The following is a 21,162-nucleotide window of genomic DNA, read 5'->3' as shown; positions in this document are numbered from 1 at the left end:
TAGACTCTTATTTCCAATAAACCACTAGAAAACAGGAAGTGGCGCTGTGGCTCAAGCGGTAGAGCGTTAGCCTTGTCCTGAAGAGCTGAGGGATAGCACCCAACCCCAGAGTTCAAAAACAAAAAACAAAAATCATCATTCTCTTACACATTTGGACTTATGTATACATATATATGTGTATATATGAACAAATATTTACTATGCAATTTTTGGATCATACTTTCTCAATGATTAATTAGCAAAATTATGTAAGGTATATAAATGATTAAATGAGTTATCAAATTAACTGCATTATTGAGAAAATAAAGTCAAAGTAATACTAGGAAATGTATTAGAGACATCATAAAATTTTAATTTCCATATATCAATAATATATTTTATTGTTGTTACTGTTGTTGGTCGTGGTCTTGAACTCTGGGCCTAGGTGACGTCCCTGAGCTCTTCAGCTCAAATCTAGCACTCTACCACATGAACCACAGCAACATTTCCCGATTTTCTGGTGATTAATTGGAGATAAGAGTCTCATGGTCTTTCCTGCCCAGGCTGGCTTTGAACCATGATTCTCAAATCTCTAGGATTACAGGCATGAGTCACCAACACCTGGCAATAGCCTTCTATTTTTTAAATAAAATCAGTCTACAGTTTTATATGCATTCTGCCTGCTCATTGTGGTAATCACAGGAAATTCTGCACTATATATTATTTATTTCTATGAGGATTTAATTCTAATAGAAAGTTAAGTTTAAACAAAAAGTAGAATTTACTACAAATATTACTTATCATTGTAATACATGCTTTGGTGAAGAATTGATGGATTCGCTAGCAGGCACATAGGCATTTTGTCCCGTGGATATTTTTGTCTTGGTTAACCTTCCTTTGGATATTTCCTTCAATTTTCCTGTGTCATATCTGTCATTGTACATGTTCATATACTTTATTCTTGACTTATTTTTTTCTTTTATGTATTGAGTTTCAGGGTACTGAAGGATTGAAGATATTTTCTTTTTTTATTAATAAGTTTTTTTAGTGTGAAAATACTGTACAGAGGAGTTACAATTACATGAGCAAGGTAATGAGTACATATCTTTTTCTTTTTTATTGTGAAAATACCATACAGAGGGGTTACAATTACATGGGCAAGATAACGAGTACATTTCCTATGAAGAATTGTTGCCTCCTCCTTTGTTTCCCTTCCCATCCCTGCCCTCCCAACTCCCCCCGCAAACTTGTAAAGTTTGTTTTTCAACATAACATCTTGTACATCTCATTGTTGCAATTTTCTAAGATGCTTTCTTTGCAAACAAATTAACTTAGTGAACTTAGAAGAATCATTAACTTTGTTTCACTTACCTCTTGTGAGTTATGAAATATAATTTCCATGTATGTGTGTGTATAGACAGATAGATAGATAGATAGATAGATAGATAGATAGATAGATAGATAGATAGATAGATAGATAGATAGATAGATAGATAGATATGGATATAGATTCTTTTTCTTTTGGAGGTAGTGAATTTGATCTTAGGATTTCATACTTGCTAGGATGCCACTATTCTAGTTCAGCCACATGTCTAGACTTACATTTTGCTCATTACAATAAAAAGGAAATCTAGCAGACTTTTCTGTGTAAACTGGCCTCTTTCTGTGTTCCTTAGATCTCTGCCTCTTGGCTAGCTAGGATTACAAAAATGAGCCAACAATGCCTGACTCATTGACTTGCTTTGGTCTATATTTCTTTCAAAGCTCTTACAAGGATTAAGTGTGGATATCTATTTTATTATTCATTTTAAAAATTATCATAATTGTACATATTTATGGAATATAGTATTATATCTCAACTCATGTGTACAATTTGTGCTGATCAAATATAAGTACTAGCATTTGACTTTGACTTGATGGTATTTCCAATTTCACCTCCAATTGGAGGTAAAATAAGTTTAACAGCAAATTATATTTAAAATATAGAATTCATGGCCAGATTGAGAAGGAACTAATGCTTAAACCATCAGGTTCTATAGAATAATTTAAATCATCAGACCACAAGTACTCACATACTTTGTTATTCCCAAGAGGCTTTTCATGGACAAGGGTTTGCTACCTTATTTTTTTTTTTTCTCTCACTTTCCTTGATCTTCCTACTACTCTATTTTGTAGCAGAAAATGAGAAACAAGCAGCAGCAGTGAACCTGTCATTTAGCTAGTAGAGATGACAAACGTGAAAAGAAATTCAGGGGACTGAGAGTGCCTCCTCCACACCCTGCTGTGACAATTTTGCAAGAGGGAGTAACAAGTCAATTGTGCTTTCACCCTGCAGGAAATTCTTCTCACCTACAAAAGTAAAACTTCTGTGACTTCCATGACACGGGAAGGAAAAAAATAGTGTGTGTGTGTGTGTGTGTGTGTGTGTGTGTGTGTGTGTGTGTGTGTGTGTGTGTGTGTATGTGTGTGTGTGTGAACTAAGAGACTGTTGCCTGCATTTAAGACAGTGATCATGAGCTGTCTCATAATGATTTTACAAATAAGAAATCATCCCAGAAGTTTAAGTAAAGTGATATAGGCCACACTATTATTGGCATACTTGTCCCCATACTTTAATTCCTCTAGAGAATATACTTATAATCATATTATCATAGTGTCTGCCAAACATTTGCTTGAGAAAGTATATGAAATTCTAGAGAAATACAATGCATAGTTAACTACATAATACTTTCCTATGTAACTACAGTAGGTCAATTTTATTGTAGATACTTAAGACAAACCTGTGACTATTGTAATAGTAATAATAATAATAATAATTTGTAGTGTCATGATATGCATCCCTTCAGGCCATTATTTCTTTTTTTGTTGTTGTTGGTCATGGGGCTTGAACTCTGGGCCTGAACACCTTCCCTCAGCTCTCAGCTCAAGGCTAGCACTCTATCTCTTCAGCCACACCACCAGTTCTGGTTTTTTGGTGGTTTATTGGATATATGAGTTTCATAAACTTTCCTGCCTGGGCTGGCTTTGAACCATATCCCTCAAATCATAGCCTGCTGAGTAGCTAGGATTATAGGCATGAGCCACCAGCACCCGGCTCAGATTATTATTTCTAATAGTCCCATACATAGGAAATTCAAGATCTAGGTACTTGTAGATTCAGAGGGTAATGAAAGCCATAATCCAAATCTTTTGTTGTATGATTGAAGAAGGCCCACTTAACTTCCAGTTTTGAGGCCTCTGCCTTCACAGTTCTAAATCCTACTAGAATCCATTCTCTTATGCAATTTCCATGGGCAATAGGATTCCAATGTTGATTTGTGGTAGGGACAGTATGAGAGAGAAAGTCTGCACTGAGGGTCCATGTCATTTTCAGTGCAGCACAGATTTTCACAAGATGTTTGTGAGGACAAGAAAAGTCTGTGACTGAAGTCTCCAAACCCACTCCCTGTTGGGCTGTCCTCATCTTTAGAAGACCTTCTGGCTGCCACAGTGGTAGTGAAAACAGTCTTTCTGAGATGACAAGAGACACTCTCCTTGTGATTCTGTGTCATAACGACTATAATGTTATGAAAGCAAAGGTCACTGTATTGAAACATGAACAATTTCTTGGTTTATTTGACTTCAGCAACTGCATCAAGCTCTTACAGTTTCTGAGAGAGTCTTGCAAATAATAATCAATATAGTTGCCACACTGAATTGTGTGTAACCAATTCCTTAAAATTAAACAAGCTTTGGAAAAAGATAGTTGCTATGTAAAGTATAAAAGTATGTTTCACAAATGCTACATATTGAATGAGTGGTGAAGACTGAGCTGAACAACAGAAACTACCTTGATGTGAAAAGTGAGGGTTTTACTTATGATATAAGAAAGCTAAGTATGGTACCAACCCAGATGTCCCTCAGTAGATGGATGGAAGAAAATGTGATATATATATATATATATATATATATATATATACATATATGTATATATATACATATATGTGTATATATACATATACGTGTATATATATATATATATATATATATATATATATATATATATATATATAAATTCTATGCCTCCATCAGAAAGAATGACACCACCCTGTTTGTTAGGAAATGGAAAGACTTGGAAAACATATATTAAGTGAAGTAAGCCAGACCCAAAGAAACATAGGTCCCATGGTTTCCCTTATTTGCAATAATTATCAGACAAGCAGCAAAGGTCAAAAGCTTTGCATATATGACCATATAAGATGATGTTAAGTAAGATGAACTCCAAGATATGGACACAAGAAGTTATTTCTTTGTTGTTGTTGGTTTTAACATACTATATGATTTTTTTTGTTTCTTTTGTATGTTCTTCCCACTATGACAACCCCTGTTGTCATTGTATTTGATTCTGATTCCTTGCATCTTTTTGTTCTCCATATATATATTTTTGTAAAAATACTGTACAGATGGGTTAGAGTTACATGAGTAGGGTGGTGAGTACATTTCTTATCAAGAGTTGCTTCCTCCTTCCTTTTTTCCCCCTACCAACCCTTCCCTTCTCCCCACCTCCAGAAATTGTAAAGTTTGTTTTCAACATAAAGTCTTGCACATCTCATTGTTACAATGGGTCCACCTGTTTCCTTATTTAATCATTTTGTTATATACATTTTTATAATTTGGAGAAGGGAAGGGAAATAATAAAATGTTGAAACAATGATACAGGTGGACCCATTGTAACAATAAGATGTACAAGACACTACATTGAAACCAAAGAGTTTGGAGCTATGGCTCAAGTGGTAAAATGCCAGCCTTGAACAACAACAACATCAGAGGGGAATGGGAGAGTGAGGTCCTGTACTGGCACAGAGGTGAAGATTAACTTTCCAGTCTTCTATCTATCCTGCCTCAATGTGTTAACACACATAAAGCAAAACTGGAAAACTGGGTTCATTCCATATGGTCTAGGAGGAAGTGTCTCTTTAAGAGCAAAATCTTATAGCTTCAAATTATTAAGTATAACTAAGAATAGTTACAACAAAGTGAACTTTTTCATGTATGCTTGGTAGTTAATAGCAACATAATTTTAATGTAGATTGTCTAATTAAGAAACACACAACCGTGACACCTGTCATACAAACAAGAAGCCCCACATAGATGTCAGATTCACTTCAGTGCTGATGGAAGTTTCTGAGTTAGCAAGGGAGGTTGCAGAAACCAATCCCATGGCAAATCTGAGATATGATTGAATACATAGTATCTACAATTGACCATGTGTATTCCTCTCTCACAATTTACAGCTCATTTTGCTTTGGTGACAAACAAACCTATTTCCTGCACAAAACCCCCAACCCTGAGCTATTTCAGAAGAAACTGATAGCAAGAAAGATACTGATCTCACACAGTATGAGATCAGTGTCTGCAAAGATGTGTTACAGAAAACTGTTTTAGGTGATATTTTTGAACTATGTTCATTTTTTTTAACAGATATGCTTTGGAGAAGATCCAACTTCTATTATCTTAAATGAAATAGGCACAGTCTCATATCCAAACCCAGGCACGTTCACTTATTTTCTGAATCTAAATAAATGTGCTGGAAATTAAAGGTGAATAAAATATCATTCGAATTTTTGGAAATGGATTGAATTTTTCTTTCTAATCTTTGCATTAAAATATAAATAACTTTATTACCTTTTATCCTGTTGGATAAATGAGATTAAATAGCATTATTAACTCATATACAATCAATTACTTTAAAATATTTAATGAAGACTATTAGATTCCCATGTCATTATGATATGATAAAGCTTTAAAGACGGTAATAACATTTAAATTTATGCAGGAATACCAATTGGTTAATCCAGAAAAAAAATGCACACCTAATTCCTAACTTCCTGTCCAATGCACCAAAGTGTTGCCAGAAAATCAGAGCATCTAAATTGACTATGGTCCTTGCATCTGGCAAGAGAAAAATTAAGCATGATTAAGACAAAGGACAGTAACACCAATGATTATTAGAAAGTAAATATGGCAGAGAATGGACTCACGGTATCGATACTTCACTTCAGCCCATCTTAGCTAATTTTGTGTCATCTTCCCAGGTAGAGAGCTTAACCTTGGATTAAATAAATTCAGAGCTCTTGAGGATAGTTTTCTGATTGGTGTGTTTCCTTTCTGTTTCCTATCATAATTGACAGTATAAAGGTTCTATTACTTAGGTAGGGACAAACCAGCATATTCTGGAGGCAAAGTAACATAAAATACACTTTCTTGAACACAAATCCTGTGAATAGATATATCATAATAAAAAGGGTACAGAAACACTAAACATACAAGAAAATACAAGAAAGCCAGGCGCCGGTGGCTCACGCCTGTAATCCTAGCTACTCAGGAGGCTGAGATCTGAGGATCGCGGTTCAAAGCCAGCCCGGGCAGGAAAGTGTGTGAGACTCTTATCTCCAATAAACCACCAGAAAACTGGAAGTAGCGCTGTAGCTCAAGTGGTAGAGCACTAGCCTTGAGCTGAAGAGCTGAGGTACAGTGCCCAGGCCCAGAGTTCAAGCCCCAACTGACAAAAAAAAAAAAAAAAGAAAAGAAAAAAAAGAAAAAGAAAAGAAAATACAAGAGCTCAGAACTTTGCTTTCAATTCCTGAGGAACTGAATTCTCTTTCTTGTTTGCAAGTACTAGTCAGTAACATTTTGGTTTGAATCCATTTTATTTCCTTAAATCAGGCTATTTTGTAAGTTTATCTCTATTCTATGTTTCAATTGTTTGCAGTGATTTGTTTTTGATATGAAACTAAGAAAATTCCAAGCTGTATAACTTGAGTGTGCAAAATATTATTAAAAGCATGACAAAGTTTTAAATATACACTTTGGACTCTAAGTGCTTTTTTTGACAAAATTACATATTTTTTTGTCAGTCGTGGAGTTTGAACTCTGGGCTTAGGCGCTATCCCTGAGCTCTTCAGCTCAATGCAAGCGCTCTACCGCTTGAACCACAATGCCACAGTGCCACCTCCGGTTTTCGGCTGCCTAATTGGAGATAAGAGTCTCACAGACTTTCCTGCCCAGGCTGGCTTTGACCCATGATGCTCAGATCTCAGCCTCCTGAGTAGCAAGGATTACAGATGCCACTGGCACCTGACACAAAATTACATTTCCACCATTGACAATATATATGGACATACTTTAACACTTTAATTTGAACAAAGGCAGAATTCTGAGGGAGTATTTGACATTGCTCTAGATTCTGTACAAGAGGCCTGCCAAGAAAGGTGTAGGGGCTTAATTGGAAAGAATTTGCCCTGACTAGCAATAGGAGAGAAGAATGCAATCAGCCAGCTAGAGACATATTTACTTACAGCAGAAGTGATGGGAGCTCATCTGATCATCTCATGTGAAGGCCTTGAGCTATCTTCCTTCAATAATCTGAGAAAACCTATGATCACAGTGACCAAATCAGAATCAAGAAAATAGAAGGATTCATGTCTTCTTGTCCCTTGCTATTTGCAACTTCAGGAAGATTATAGCTCCCTGAGAAGGACAGAATAAATAGAAATTTGGACAGGGAAAACTGAGAACAAGAACATACTCCTCTGTCTCGGCTCAGCCCTTTTGCCACAAACTCACACTAGGAAAATTAAAGAAGCTTAACTAGAATGTTTTTGTTTCCTTTTGAATACTGAAAGTTAGACATACCATTTCATGCCCTAAATTTTTAATTGGTCAGTTTACTTTTTAAATGGACACACTATATTTTATTGTGGAAATATAATATTTCAAAATATGGTCATATTCTGCATAATGACATTTAATCAGGCACAAACATAAACAACCATGGTCCTATAAGAGACATATTCATTCATCCAAGCACAAGCGATACTCAGAGACAAGTGTAGCAAAAGTGGAACTTTAATGATATTCTTGCAAGAAAAAATGTCTGCTGGAATTCATGCCCTCCCCAGTTACAACATGTAATTTATCCCTAGTGTGAAAGGTCTCCTCCAATTCCTCAATGAGTATTATTGGGTATATGTTCTGTCTTACCTTGTACTGAGTAATTCAAATATATGTACTTTTTGAGTCTTGTTGAATTTTAGAAGCAAATTATTGATGGTGTCCAATCTATCGATCTTTTTGTGGTTGTTGATGGTGGTGGTGGGGCCTGAATTCTGGGCCTGGTACCTGTCCCTCAGCTCTTTATCTCAAGACTAGCACTCTACCACTTGAGCCACAGAGCCACTTTTGGCTTTTTCTGCTTGTGTGATGCTGAGGAATTAAACCCAGGACCTCATGCATGCAAAGCAAGCACTCTACCACTGAACCACCTTCCCAGCCACTCTATCTTTCTTTTGTGGCACGAAGGCTTCTATGGCTATATAGTTCCTGGCAAGAACACAGTTTCTACAATTTACTTGTTTCAGTCCAATCTTCTTCTAACAAGTCCTTTTTGTCTATGGACTTTCCTTTCCAATGCATGAAACTGGTCACATCAACAAGCTACTGGTTTTCTACATAGGGACATAAACCTGATATTGGAATTAGACCACCAATAACTTTATTCATGAGTGTGTTTGCTTGTTTGTTTGTTTATATTGTTGTCATTTGTTGGGCTTTAACTCTGGGTCTAAGTCCTGTCCCTGAGCCTCTTGGTGCTCAAGGCTAGCACTTTCCCACTTGAGCCACAGTGCTACTTCTGTTTTTTGAGTGGTTAGTTGGAGTTAAGAATCTCATAGGGACTTTTCTGTCTGGGATAGCTTTGAACCACAATCCTCAGATCTCAGCCTCATGAGTAGTGAGGATTACAGGTGTGAGCCACTGGCTTGACTTTATCTTTTAACACTATACTGTTATAAGATCTATTAATATCAGAGTCATGTTAATCTGCACACACACACACACACACACACACACACACACACACACACACACATATTCCACTCACCTCACAAAACACTGAAACTAATTTCTTGGAACATACCTCATCATCATTAAGCAATACCTGGCTGTGTGGATAATACCTGGTGAATAACTAAACAAAATAGCTAACACATTTGTTACATGACATCCATACCAGTTTTTGTGGTGAAAACAGGTGAGTTATAATCTGTGAACCTGATGAACTATTTATTTAATCTGAGTATGAAACAAAATGATATGTGTCTGCTTCAGCTTTTATCTAAGCAGGAAAGTGAACAGCTAACATAACTGCATTTAACATCTGTGAATCAATTACATTAGAAGTAGTTAACTGTGACATATTTTATTCCAATGTTTTATGTAACTTTGACGTTGGTACTTGGAGTTAAAGAGTGGAAGTGATTTGCAGTTGGGGGTAGTAAGAGGCAAGACAAGTTTATGGCAAACTTTAAAATATAGAGAATATTATGGGGAGAAACACCGTTGCAGTAATACACCATGAGGTCTAGACAGGACCAAGAGTGCATTCTAATTACCTAACAAACAGAAGCTATAGAGAGAGAGTAGAGTAAAATGTGTAGTAAAATTGTGTATCATATTTACAATAGTATGTGATGAAAGCTAAACATGTTTTAAGAGGAATATATGTTTGTTCTGATTTAAGGATTATGAAGCTAAATGTATAAAGAATGTTCTGGAAAAGGCTAGCACAAGTTGAATTCTATGATCCAATAATAAAGTTCTCCCCATTTAAAAAAAACAGTGCATTATTCACTTGCTGTAACACGTTCAGCAGAAAGATGTTCTTTATTTATTCTGCCTCTAGAGTTATCCATCATATGAAAGAGTAATTGGTCATTATGGTGACAGATATTTCCTCAATGAGTTTAAATTGAAGGAATTCTCTCAGTGGGTCAAAGAAACCACATAAATCATGATACAGTTTGTTGCACAGGTAAACTTGTAACCTATTAAGCTTGATTGTACTAAATAATGTCCTAATAAGTCAACTGCTAAAGCTTCAATTCATTCAGGAGATAGTAGGTTTTTCTGACATTTTTATTCTAAACCCAGCCCTGCCTGAAGCCATTCAGACAGAACCAGCAGAAGCCCAACCTTCCTTATGTGGAATCATCATAGGTCTAAATATAAAGGAAGTTGAAAAGTTTTTTTTGATATTGTATATGCATATATATTATAATGCTTTGGTTACAAACATTTACATTATTTATTGGTGTCATGTGAATATTTTCATACAGAAATACTAGTTAATACATTATTTCTTTTTAGTGAAAATATTTTGAACATATGATATACATTGATTTGATTTGTATCCACAGAAACATTTTTCAATAGCTTTTGGAACATAGTACCAGCAAACTATATTATGTTCTCCCTTAAGCTGTATCATTATAAAAGTGAAAATACAATAAGCAAGCACAGAGTCACTGACAATTTCCTATAAACCCTGTAGAAACATACGTTTTGGGTTTCAGTCCCTTTGTAATATAAATATAAAAAAACTGTGTTAGTTTTGCTGTCCTATATTATTACACAACCATTGGTTATATAGATATGTCTCTATGTACATATGTGGTTGTAAATTTCTTATTAGGCTTATTTTGTATGACAGGGTTTTGATACGATAATGTTGAGATTAGTTTTTTTATCCAACAATATTAAGTTTTCTTAAGGCAAATTTTATTTACTTGAATAGCTTACAATCAACTTTTTTCTTGTCTCTCCCAGCTGAAGATGCATGTGGAGGAACATTGAGAGGCTCCAGTGGCATCATATCTAGCCCTAGTTTTCCGAATGAGTACCACAACAATGCGGATTGCACCTGGACCATTGTGGCAGAACCTGGCGACACAATTTCACTCATATTTACTGATTTCCAAATGGAAGAAAAATATGATTACTTAGAGATTGAAGGTTCTGAGCCACCTACAATATGGTAAGTATAGAGTTTATATTAAACTAGCATTGATGTCATTGTCTGAAGCAAACTGGTAAAAGTTTGGATAAGTCAAACATTCATATAGGTACAGGCAAGTTATATAAGGAAATACTGTCAGAGCTGAGGGATATTTTTGAGAATTGAGTGAACTTTTGCAATATGGAGTTTTCCATTAGTCTTACAGTGTCAATCAACCAATGAAAGGAAATCAATAACTGTTTCACAAATCTAAGGAAATAGGTGCTCCTGTCATAATGTACAGTTACATTTCTCAATATGTTAGTACACAGTTGATGGCTCCTTTTAAGTTAAGTGAATAGTCTTAGATATAATTTGTCATGTTTATGCTGAGAGATAATCTTTTATGTGAAGATGTTCTGTTTATTTGGAGAGTCAAAACATGGTCTAAGGAACATAAAATGATTCCAGAATACCATTTTTAGGACATGCATCTCTTAGTTCCACTATAAAACAGTCATTATTTATTTATACATACAAAACTCTAATAGATTCATTGTCCATATAAATGGTCATCAAAGAAAAGAATTAAGATATAGGCCCAGCTAAATGACTATGTTTGGCAGTTTGTGATTCCATGCATGACAGCACAACTTCTTGGAGTAATGTGCAGTAAATTGTGAATATTAAGCCAAGTGTATGTTTCTAAGATATTTCATCTGTGAAAATGTGGATTACTTTAGAGCAGCCTTTAGAAAGCCAACTACAGAACCTTAAGAGAAGGAAACTTCCTTTCTCTGGTACATCTAAGACATCTGTAAACTCTGAGCATCTTACATACTATATGTAATCTTCATGCTGTCATCTGAAACCTAAGATGGTATGTATTTCTTTCCCAATAAATTCACACTTAGCTTTCATTTTCAAGGTAATCTCATACTGCTCATCATCTCATCTGCACTCTACGCTGGCAGCAGAAAGGGAAGGAAAATAAAGCTATATACCTCTCTGCTGATTCAGCTGCATGTAAGGTGCCAACCTCAAAATTCTATACAATTAGTCTTAACACTATGGCATCCAGAAATAAAGAATGCTTGATGATGTGTTTCAGTAAAATTGGTTCTGTCACTGGCACGAGGACTGTGATCACTGGAAATTTAATAGAATGTCTTATGCCATATTCCAGAAAGACATTTGAAGCCAGCCTGAGAAGATATATCCACAAGATTCTCACATCCAATTAACCACCAGAAAGTCAAGTAGAGCTATAATTCTAGTAGTAGGGTTCCAGCCTTGAGTGAAAAACCAAGGTGTAGCATCTAGTCCCCCTTCTAAGAACAAAAACAAATAACAGCATAACTTATACTATATTTAGGGATAGTATTTTTACAAATTGGATCTATTGATATTGACCAAATTATTAATTAGGTTTTTGAGTCAAGGAAAAAACAAGATACTTGATTAGGAAGGATGATGTAAATCATCTAAACCTAGTCTTAGCACTGAGGTTTTCTTTTTTTTTTATTGTGAGAATACCATACAGAGGAGTTACAATTACATGGGCAAGATAATGAGTACATTTCTTATCAAGCATTGTTGCCTCCTCTTTGTTTCCCTTTCCCATCCTTCCCATACTCTCCTCATTACCCCCACCTGATCCTTCCCACCCCACCAAAGTTGTAAATTTTGTTTTTTGACATGACAACTTGACATCTATTGAGATAACCATGTGGTTTTTATCTTTGCTCTTGGTGATGTGCATATATTGAACCAGCTTTGCATCCCTGAAATGAATCCTGTTTGATCGTGGTGTATGATTTTTTGGATGAATTGTTGAAGTTGATTGGCCAAAATTTTGTTAAGTTTTGCATCAATGTTCATCAAAGAAATGGGTCTATAGTTCTCTTTCTTTGATGGGTCCCTGCCTGGTTTTGGGATGAGGGTTATTATGTCTTCATAGAATGAGTTCTGTAGTGAACTTTCTCTTTCAATTTCATTGAAGAGTTGAAGGAGTATTGGTGTGAGCTCTGCGTTGAAGGCCTTGTAGAATTCTGCTGTAAAACCATGTGGTCTTGGGCTTTTCTTAGATGGGAAGTCTCTTATTGCTGTTTCTATTTCAATGCTTCATATGGGCCTGTTAAGATGGTTTAACTCATCTTGGTTTAGTTTTGGCATGTCCTTATTTGCTAGGAAAAGGTCCATTTCTGCCAAGTTCTCAAACTTATTAGCATTAAGTTTTGAGAAGTATTCCCTTATAATGTTCTGAATCTTGGTTGTTTCTGTGGTGATATTACCAGTCTCATCTCTGTGTTTATTTATTTGGGTGTGTTCTCTTCTTTTTCTGATAAGATTTGCTAAGGGTCTGTCTATTTTGTTAATTTTTTTTAAGAACCAACTCTTTGTTTTGTTGATTCTTTCTATGTTTTTTTCTGGATTCTAATTCATTTAATTCTGATTTAATTTTAATTATTTCTTTCTGTCTACTGGATGGGGGTTTATCTTGCTGCTCTTTTTCAAGGAGGCTCAGCTGTCTCATTAAATTGTTGGTTTCAGATCTCTCCAATTTGTTGATGTAGGAATTCAGAGCTATAAACTTGCGTCTGAGTACTGCATTTGCTGTGTCCCAGAGGAGCTGGTAGTTTGTGTGTTCATTTTTGTTGAATATCATGAACACTTGAATTTCATTTCTAATCTCTTCCATGACCCACTGGTGGTTCAAAAGTGTGTTGTTCAGCCTCCATGTGTTACAGGACTTTCTTTGGTGGCTTTTTGTTTTGAGTACTAAATTCATTCCCTTGTGGTTTGAGAGAATGCAAGGTATAACTTCAATGTTTCTGAATTTGGACAAGTTTGCTTTGTGACCTAAAATGTGGTCTATTTTGGAAAATGTTCCATGTGCTGCTGAGAAGAACATGTATTCTGATGCTGCTGGGTGAAATATTCAGTAGATGTCTGTTAAATCTAGTTGATCTATGCAGTTGTTTAGGTCTGCGGTTTCTCTGTTGAGTTTTTGCCCAGTAGATCTATCTAGTAGGGACAGTGGTGTGTTAAAGTCCCCAACAATTAATGTCTTTGGATCTATGTGAGATTTGAGAGAAAGTAGTGTTTCTTGGATAAATTTGGGTACTCCATTGTTTGGCAAATAGAGATTTAGAATTGTAACATCCTCCTGAAGGAGAGATCCCTTAATTAATATGTAGCAACCTTCTTTATCTCTTCTAACTAAGTTTAATTTGAAGTCTATTTTATCTGATAATAGGATTGCAACTCCCTCCTGTTTATGGGGGCTGTTTGCTTGGTAGGTTTTGTTCTAGCCTTTCACATTCAAAATATGTTTCTTTTTATGGGCAAGGTGTGACTCTTGAAGGCAGCAGATAGAATGATCTTGCTTTTTAATCCAACTGGACAGTCTATGTTGCTTAATTAGAGAGTTAAGTCCGTTAATGTTAAGAGATAGGACTGAGAGGTATTTGGGAGTTCCTGCCATTTTATCCACCTTCTTGGGGGTTGCAGCAACCGTGTTCTTTCTATGGTTCTTGGATTCTCAGTCTGGGTGTGGTTTCTTGGCCTTTAATGTGGTCTTGTTGGTTTTCTATGTGTAGGACATCTTTAAGAATTTTTTGTAGGGCTGGTTTGGTGGAGATATATTGTTTCAATTTTCTTTTCTATGGAAGGTTTTTATTTGACCGGTTATGAGGAAGAGTTTAGCTGGGTATTCTTGGTTGATAGCTGTTTGTCTTTAGGGCATGGCATACATCATTCCAGGCTCTTCTTGCTTTGATTGTCTCTGCTGAGAAATCTGAGGTGATTCTAATTGGTTTTCCTTTATAGGTGATTGATCTTTTCTTCTTGACAGCTTTAAGGATCTTTTCCTTGGTCTGAACTGATCCTGTGCGGATTATAATGTGATGGTGGGATGTCCTGTTCTGGTCTGGTCTATTTGGGGTTCTAAAAGCTTCTTGTATCTGAATAGGTCTATCTTTTTGCATGTTTGGGAAGTTCTCTGCTAGGATCCTGTTAAATTTCCTACACCATTAACTTCTGTTTCTAGGTGCTCCTCTACACCCATTATCCTCAGATTAGGCCTTCTGATGGTGTCTTCCAAGTGTTGAATAAATCTATCATATATCTTGGATTTGTCTTGGATGGTTGTGTGTTCTTTCTCTATAATATCTAGGCTGTCCTCAATCCCTGAGATTCAATCTTCTGCATGGTCTAACCTACTGTCAAGACTTTCTACATTCTTTTTTATTTCTTTTCCTTGTAATTGGTCAACTTTGATGGCTTCAAATTCTTTGCTGAAGCTTTGTTTTAGATCTTGTATGAACTTCTTTACTTCCTTAATTTGGTGTTCCGTGTTTATTCTTAAATCACATTGTTGATTGGTTATGGTTTCTTTGTACTCCCATTCCATCTGTTGGGCTCCATTCAGCATTCCCTTTGTGGTCTCCCTGACTTCTTTCAGTTCTCTGTTTATGGATTCCACGAATGCCTATATTGATCTTTGTCTATTCTCATCCCGCTCTCACAATTCGTGTATTACTCTTTGATTAGCTTCCTCATGTTCACGAAATTCCTGTAGTTCTCTTTGAGTGTTCTCAGCCTGCTCACACCATTCCTGACTTTCTCTTTTTTCTAAGCCAGCTCAGGCAATTCCTGTCTATTTCTTTGACTGATCTCAGCCTGCTCACATAATTCCTGTCTATCTCTTTGACTGATCCAAACCTACTCACGCAATTCCTTTATTTCTCTTTGAGTGTTCTCAATCTGCTCATGCAATTCCTGAATCAATCTTTGAGTAGCTTACTCACGCACAAGAAATTCCTGGATTGATCCTTGGTTTGCCTCCTCTCTCTTCCTGTCACGCTCACACTGAGACCTTTGCAGGTTTTTACTCTTTTCATTTACCATGTTTACCTGTAGCATTTGTAGAGCTTTTTGGGAACTGTACTCTGGATTATTCATTATCTGTTCTGTTCCTTGATTATCGTGAGTGGGAGTTGAGATCCCCGGACTTGCCATTTTTCTTGTGTTTTTCTGGCTTGTTCTGCCCATTTGGGATGAGAGTAACACCAGTTTTTGCTAGAACACTATTTTAAGGCAAGCATCAACCAAAGTCCGTAGTTTCAGATACAATCTAGTTCAAGAGATATATCTATTCAACATCAAACAACTATGTCTTAATTGCCTAAGGACAGCAAAGGAGAATTTGGCAAACCAGAAATTATTATGTTTAGGGAGAATGTGGGGAAAAATAGGATTAGAGGTATGTGGAAAGGTGAAGGAAGAGTGAAATTAACCAAGTCCTAATCTCAAAGAGGGAACTGGATTAGGCAGAATGATAGCAGAGGAAAAAAAAGAAGAAAAAGAAAAAAGAGAGAGAGAGAGAGAAGAAAAAATGGAAAAACAAGTATTTAAAATTAAAAAGTGAAGCACTTAAAAATTATTCAAGTTTAACGAATTAATATTCAGAGAAGAACGGGGATGGGTGAGAGGAGGGGAGGGATAGAAAGGAGACATGAAAAACTAAAAAATAAAAATGTTTAAAATATTTTATGGGTATAAAGAGGTAATATTGCTTTTAAGGAATTTAATGGGGGATAAAGCCTAACAATCGATGATGGGTTTATCTGATGATGAGCAGAACAGCAATTAAGTCATGCAAAAAAGAATGAAGGAGAAGAAAAAGTGAAAAGAAGAAAGAAAGAAAGAAAGAAAGAAAGAAAGAAAGAAAGAAAGAAAGGGATCAAAAGGTCAGTAGAGATTTTTTTAAAAAGCGCACACACATATACACCTAAAATAAAAATTATACATGGAAGAAAAGAAAAAATAGAAAACAATTTTTTTTAAAAAATTAAAAATTAAAAAAAAATTTTTAAAAAAGGTACAAAAAAAGAGTTCTTTGATTGTTTTTTTTTGGGTGGGGGCGGATGGGAAGATCCTGTATTTCCCTTCTGTCCATTACCAGTCTCTTGGTGGAGTCTCTGGTCTGCTTTTTGTGGTGTTTGGTTTTTCTGTGGCTTGATTGGTTACTTAAGTCAGTTTGTTTAGGCAGGCAAAAAAATACTCTGCTTTACCCAGGATTTTGTGATCCTCCTCCCAGGCTAGTTCAGTGGAGGGAGAGAGGGAGATCTGCTTTGAGTATCACAAAAGAGGGAGATGGCTGTTTCCTCTAGTTTGGAGATGCTGTGATGAGGCTAGGTTCTGTGTAGAGCTGAGGCCTTGCAGCAAACAGTAGCTTTTGCCTGAGGGGCTAGCTTCTGAGACACTCACAGAGCCCAGCCTGGAGCCTTTCTCAGGGTTTATGTTTACTGAATTTCAATTGATTGTCTAGGCTGCTGTAGGAGGGGCAGCCTCTGGCTCTGTTTACCCAGTGAAGAAAGCCACTCCTCTGGGGCAGAGCTTTCTCTGCCTGGTCTGGGTGACTTTTCCCTGGGTGGAGCTGAGCCAGGCAGGTCAGATTAGGTTCCCGTGACCTGCTAAATGACTCTTTTGTTTTCTTTCAAGGCCTGAGTTGGAGCTAGCTGCTCAGCCAGGCATTTGTCAGTATCAAAGATGGAGATCTCCAATAGTGTGTGTGTGTGGGGGGGTGGGGGTGGCCTTCCCTCCTCTGCTCAGTGAGAAGGAGTGAGGATGTCAGGCTTCTACTCACGCCACCGGAGTGTTGGTTCCTGAGTATTCTCTGGTCTGTGATCTGCAAGATGAAGATATCTGCTCCTTGCCAGTTCTTGCTAGGGTTGAGTAGAATCCACTCACCTGCTGTGTCTGGCGCCTTTGTCCAGGAGTCTCTGTGTTGTAGGTATGGCCACTATGGCTGCTGCCACCACCGCGGCAGCCGGCAAGTGTTCAGATCTGTCTCCTTGCCTGGATTTTCCCTCTCTGGCCAAACTCTCTGTACTGTGATGGCACACTTGGTGAAATTCTCTGGCCTAGGACTGTTCACTGGAACACTAAAACTGCTTTCTATGTGAAAGCTTGTTTAGCCTCCAGCTTCTCCTCCGCCATCTTCCCGGAACCAGAACTGGGGTTTTCATCCCGAACAATTACATGAAGAAAATTAAATTTTCAAATTGTTATTTTTACTAAATTTTAGAGGTTATTTGAAGTGGAGATCCATTAACTAAAGTATGATCACTTCAGAGGTGATTGTAGTTATCTAAGAAAATACCATGGTAGTTTGGATTAGAGTCTATTAACTTCTATACTCTATATTGCAGGCCGAAGGATTCTGTAGTAGATTAGGGATAAAAAGGAAGTGTTAAAACCTGTTTTCCTGAGTAAAAAGAAGAAAATAATGCTAGTTAGTTGTACAATGCTGAAACAAGTTAAGTTTATAATGAGTCTATACATATTGATTTTTATTTTGAATGCACTAAAGCTATGTGAAAGGTTACACTGTTGGGTCTGGAAGTTTAGTGTAGGACATAAGCAAACCAAATGTTTAGCTGATGCAGATCATAGCTGAAAAATTAGGAAATGATGCATTTGGCTAGATAAAAACACAATAGAACAATATGACAAGGTGGGGGTAGAAATACATCTTAGATTTCAGAGGATGCAATGCCCAGATATAGGAATTTGATCCAAAAAAAAAAAAAAAAAGAAGAACAAGAAGAAAAATGGAAAGGTAGGAGGAATTTGGAGGAATAATGTGCTATACAGATGTAAGAAAAAGTAGAGTTAGGCCCTGGTGGCTTACAACTGTAATCCTAGCCACCCATAAGGCTGAGGTCTTGAGGCTCAAAATGCAAACCCAGCCTGGGTAGAAATGTCACAAGATTCGAGGTCCAAAATAATCTGCAAAATACAAAGATAGAGGCATAGCTAAGTGGTATAACACAGGTCAAGCCAGTAAGCCTACCAAATGTGAGGCTTTGAGTTTAAATCCTGGCACTGGCAAGAACAGTATAGAGAAGAAAAAAAATCACATACTGTTTGCAGATTGCTAAAAATAGAAGAGTAGGTAAATGTTAAAACATAATAGTGGAATAAAATCAAACACAATTGACTGGGCTACAAGTAAGTCATCTGTTCTTTCATCATAAATTCTATTTTTAAATATACAACAAAGCTAAAAAGTAATACTTTACTACTAACATGTATCTCCCTTTCTACTTCCAGTTCTCCAATAATTAGAGTTACTTGTCCTTTCCCATTTCCATAAAAGTGTTTATACCAGAGTACAAGGGAACCTGGGAGAATTTTGTTTTGCAATGTTAAGGAATTTTAAAACTAATCTAACAATTGCTATTTCTACAGTCATTCACATTGATTCATATAAAGGTACATGATAGTTTCATGAATTGTTCAATGATTATAGTATAATTGACATACAGTAATACAGTCATTTTTAAACTTACACAATATTTACTAAATAGGAATAATGAGGACATGAGAAGGATTTTTTTCTTGGTAAAGTTAATTCCTTTGTTGGCTCTGAACTCTAGAAGCTAAATGCAAAATTTGTACTCTGTGAATCATTATATTCTTATTTTCGATAAAGTGAGTTTCTCAATACATATTAATCAATTGAGAATCCTAGTAATGAGTTGTGTGCTTTATATCAATATGAGTTGCTAGAACAATATAACTTGTCTAATAGCACTAAATCCAAAAATTTCTCCTTCTCATTTTTTCATTTAAAAGACAGTGCTAGCTGGGCACCGGTGGCTTACGCCTGTAATCCTAGGTACTCAGAAAGCTGAGATCTGAGTATCACGGTTCAAATCCAATAAACTACCAGAAAACCAGAAGTGGTGCTGTGGCTTAAGTGGTTGAGTGCTCGCCTTGAGCTGAAGAGCACAGGGAGAGCGCCCAAGCCCAGAGCTCAAGCCCCATGACTGACAAAAAAAAAAAAAGACTGCTATATTATACTCTGAAGCAAATAGCAATCAAGAAAGTCATTGTTTCATTGGTTTTTCAAATTAATATAGTGACTATCTAGGTAGACATGTCAACACTTTCATCATATAATACATCAACAATAAGTTCACATGATAAAAATCTCCATAACTTCAAATGTAGGGAAATAAGATCAATGTATCAATGGTATTTTAATATGGTCATTTAAATAACATAGAAAGCACACCTTTACATTTCAATTAGTTGAATAATTATAAAATTATGTGATATGAAAGTTTTTTTTAATCTAACACCTTTAAATTATTTACCATTCTCACTTTTAAAAATACTGTCAAGAAATTGATATGTTTTATTTAGGTACCATTATATTAAGGGTGTATAAGTATTCAGTGTTTAAATGTTTTCAATTAATAAGAAATTTCAAGGAAAAATGTGAACATTCAAGATTTTTTTAATTAAAATTATAATAGTTCTGTGACTTCAGATCGCTCATTCAGATCATGAACTTACCACTGGCTATAACACTTTAGTTTTTGTCTCTGAAGTTCAGACAGTGAGGTAAGACTTAATGTAGCTTGTGGTTGTCATTGACCATACAGACTAATTCAACCCAACAATTATAATGTGTTTTGACAGCTCTTGGATTACTTACAAGCTAAATTAGCTAAATCATTACATTCTTGATTATTAGCAAATAATCAGCAGCAGCACTCTGTGCTCTAAGAGGAATGCTGTGATCAAGAGTGGATAGCAAACCTTCATGAGATATGATGCCAACTGATTTATTGTTCAATAAAAAATGATAGCGCTTACATGTGTGTCTGTCCTAGTTAGCTTTGAGTCTGCTTTTGATAGAGATGCCAAATAAGTCATACTGTCCCTCTAAACCATGGTTTCCTTGTTGGTCCTGGGCTTGAACTCAGAGCCTGGGCACTGTGCCTGAACCTCTTTGTGCTCAAGGTTAGCACTCTACTATATGAGTCAAAACTCTACTTCCATTATTATTTTTTTTAGTAGTTTTTGGAAGATAAGAGTCACACGGGATTTTCCTGCCAGGGATGGCCTCAAATTGCCATTCTCTGAACTCAGCCTCCCGAATAGTTAGTATTAGAGGCATGAGCCAATTATATTTGGATCATAGTTTCCTTCTATAGAGCTTCAAGGATTCTCCTAATTCAAATATTGTATGACATTATTGGAATCTGTGTGATTCCAGGGACAAAGAGTTAGAAAGTAACACAATCTGGCCTTATTTAGAAGACGATTATATTTTCTTTTTTTGATATATATTTTTATTGTAAAGATAATGTACAGAGGGGTTACAGTTACATGAGTAAGGTAATGAGTACATTTCTTATTGAGTTTTATAATTACTTCAAAATGTAATTGAGCTTACTACCGTAATTCCAAGCACTTGGTGTTCATTCTAAAAGTACAGACTGGATTATTGACTAGACAATGTCATGATAATATAAAAACAATCAATAGATCACTGTGGAGGCGTGGTC

General features: G+C 36.1%; 1 protein-coding gene across 4 annotated transcripts in view; it reads left to right on the top strand.

The window, feature by feature from the left end:
• Positions 1-21,162, top strand: part of Csmd3 (CUB and Sushi multiple domains 3) — a 928,259-nt gene that overhangs the window by 247,351 nt on the left and 659,746 nt on the right. For all 4 annotated transcript variants that reach the window (XM_069991287.1, XM_069991286.1, XM_069991285.1 and 1 more), the window contains exon 5: positions 10,624-10,831. In XM_069991287.1, coding sequence (XP_069847388.1) covers positions 10,624-10,831 — 208 coding nt within the window. The remainder of the gene's footprint in view (positions 1-10,623; positions 10,832-21,162) is intronic.

This window comes from Dipodomys merriami, unplaced genomic scaffold, assembly GCF_024711535.1.
Source record: "Dipodomys merriami isolate MVZ:Mamm:240054 unplaced genomic scaffold, mDipMer1.0.p SCAF_4, whole genome shotgun sequence".
In the NCBI taxonomy this organism is placed as follows: Eukaryota; Metazoa; Chordata; class Mammalia; order Rodentia; family Heteromyidae; genus Dipodomys; species Dipodomys merriami.
This window is presented reverse-complemented; position numbering and strand designations above follow the sequence as displayed.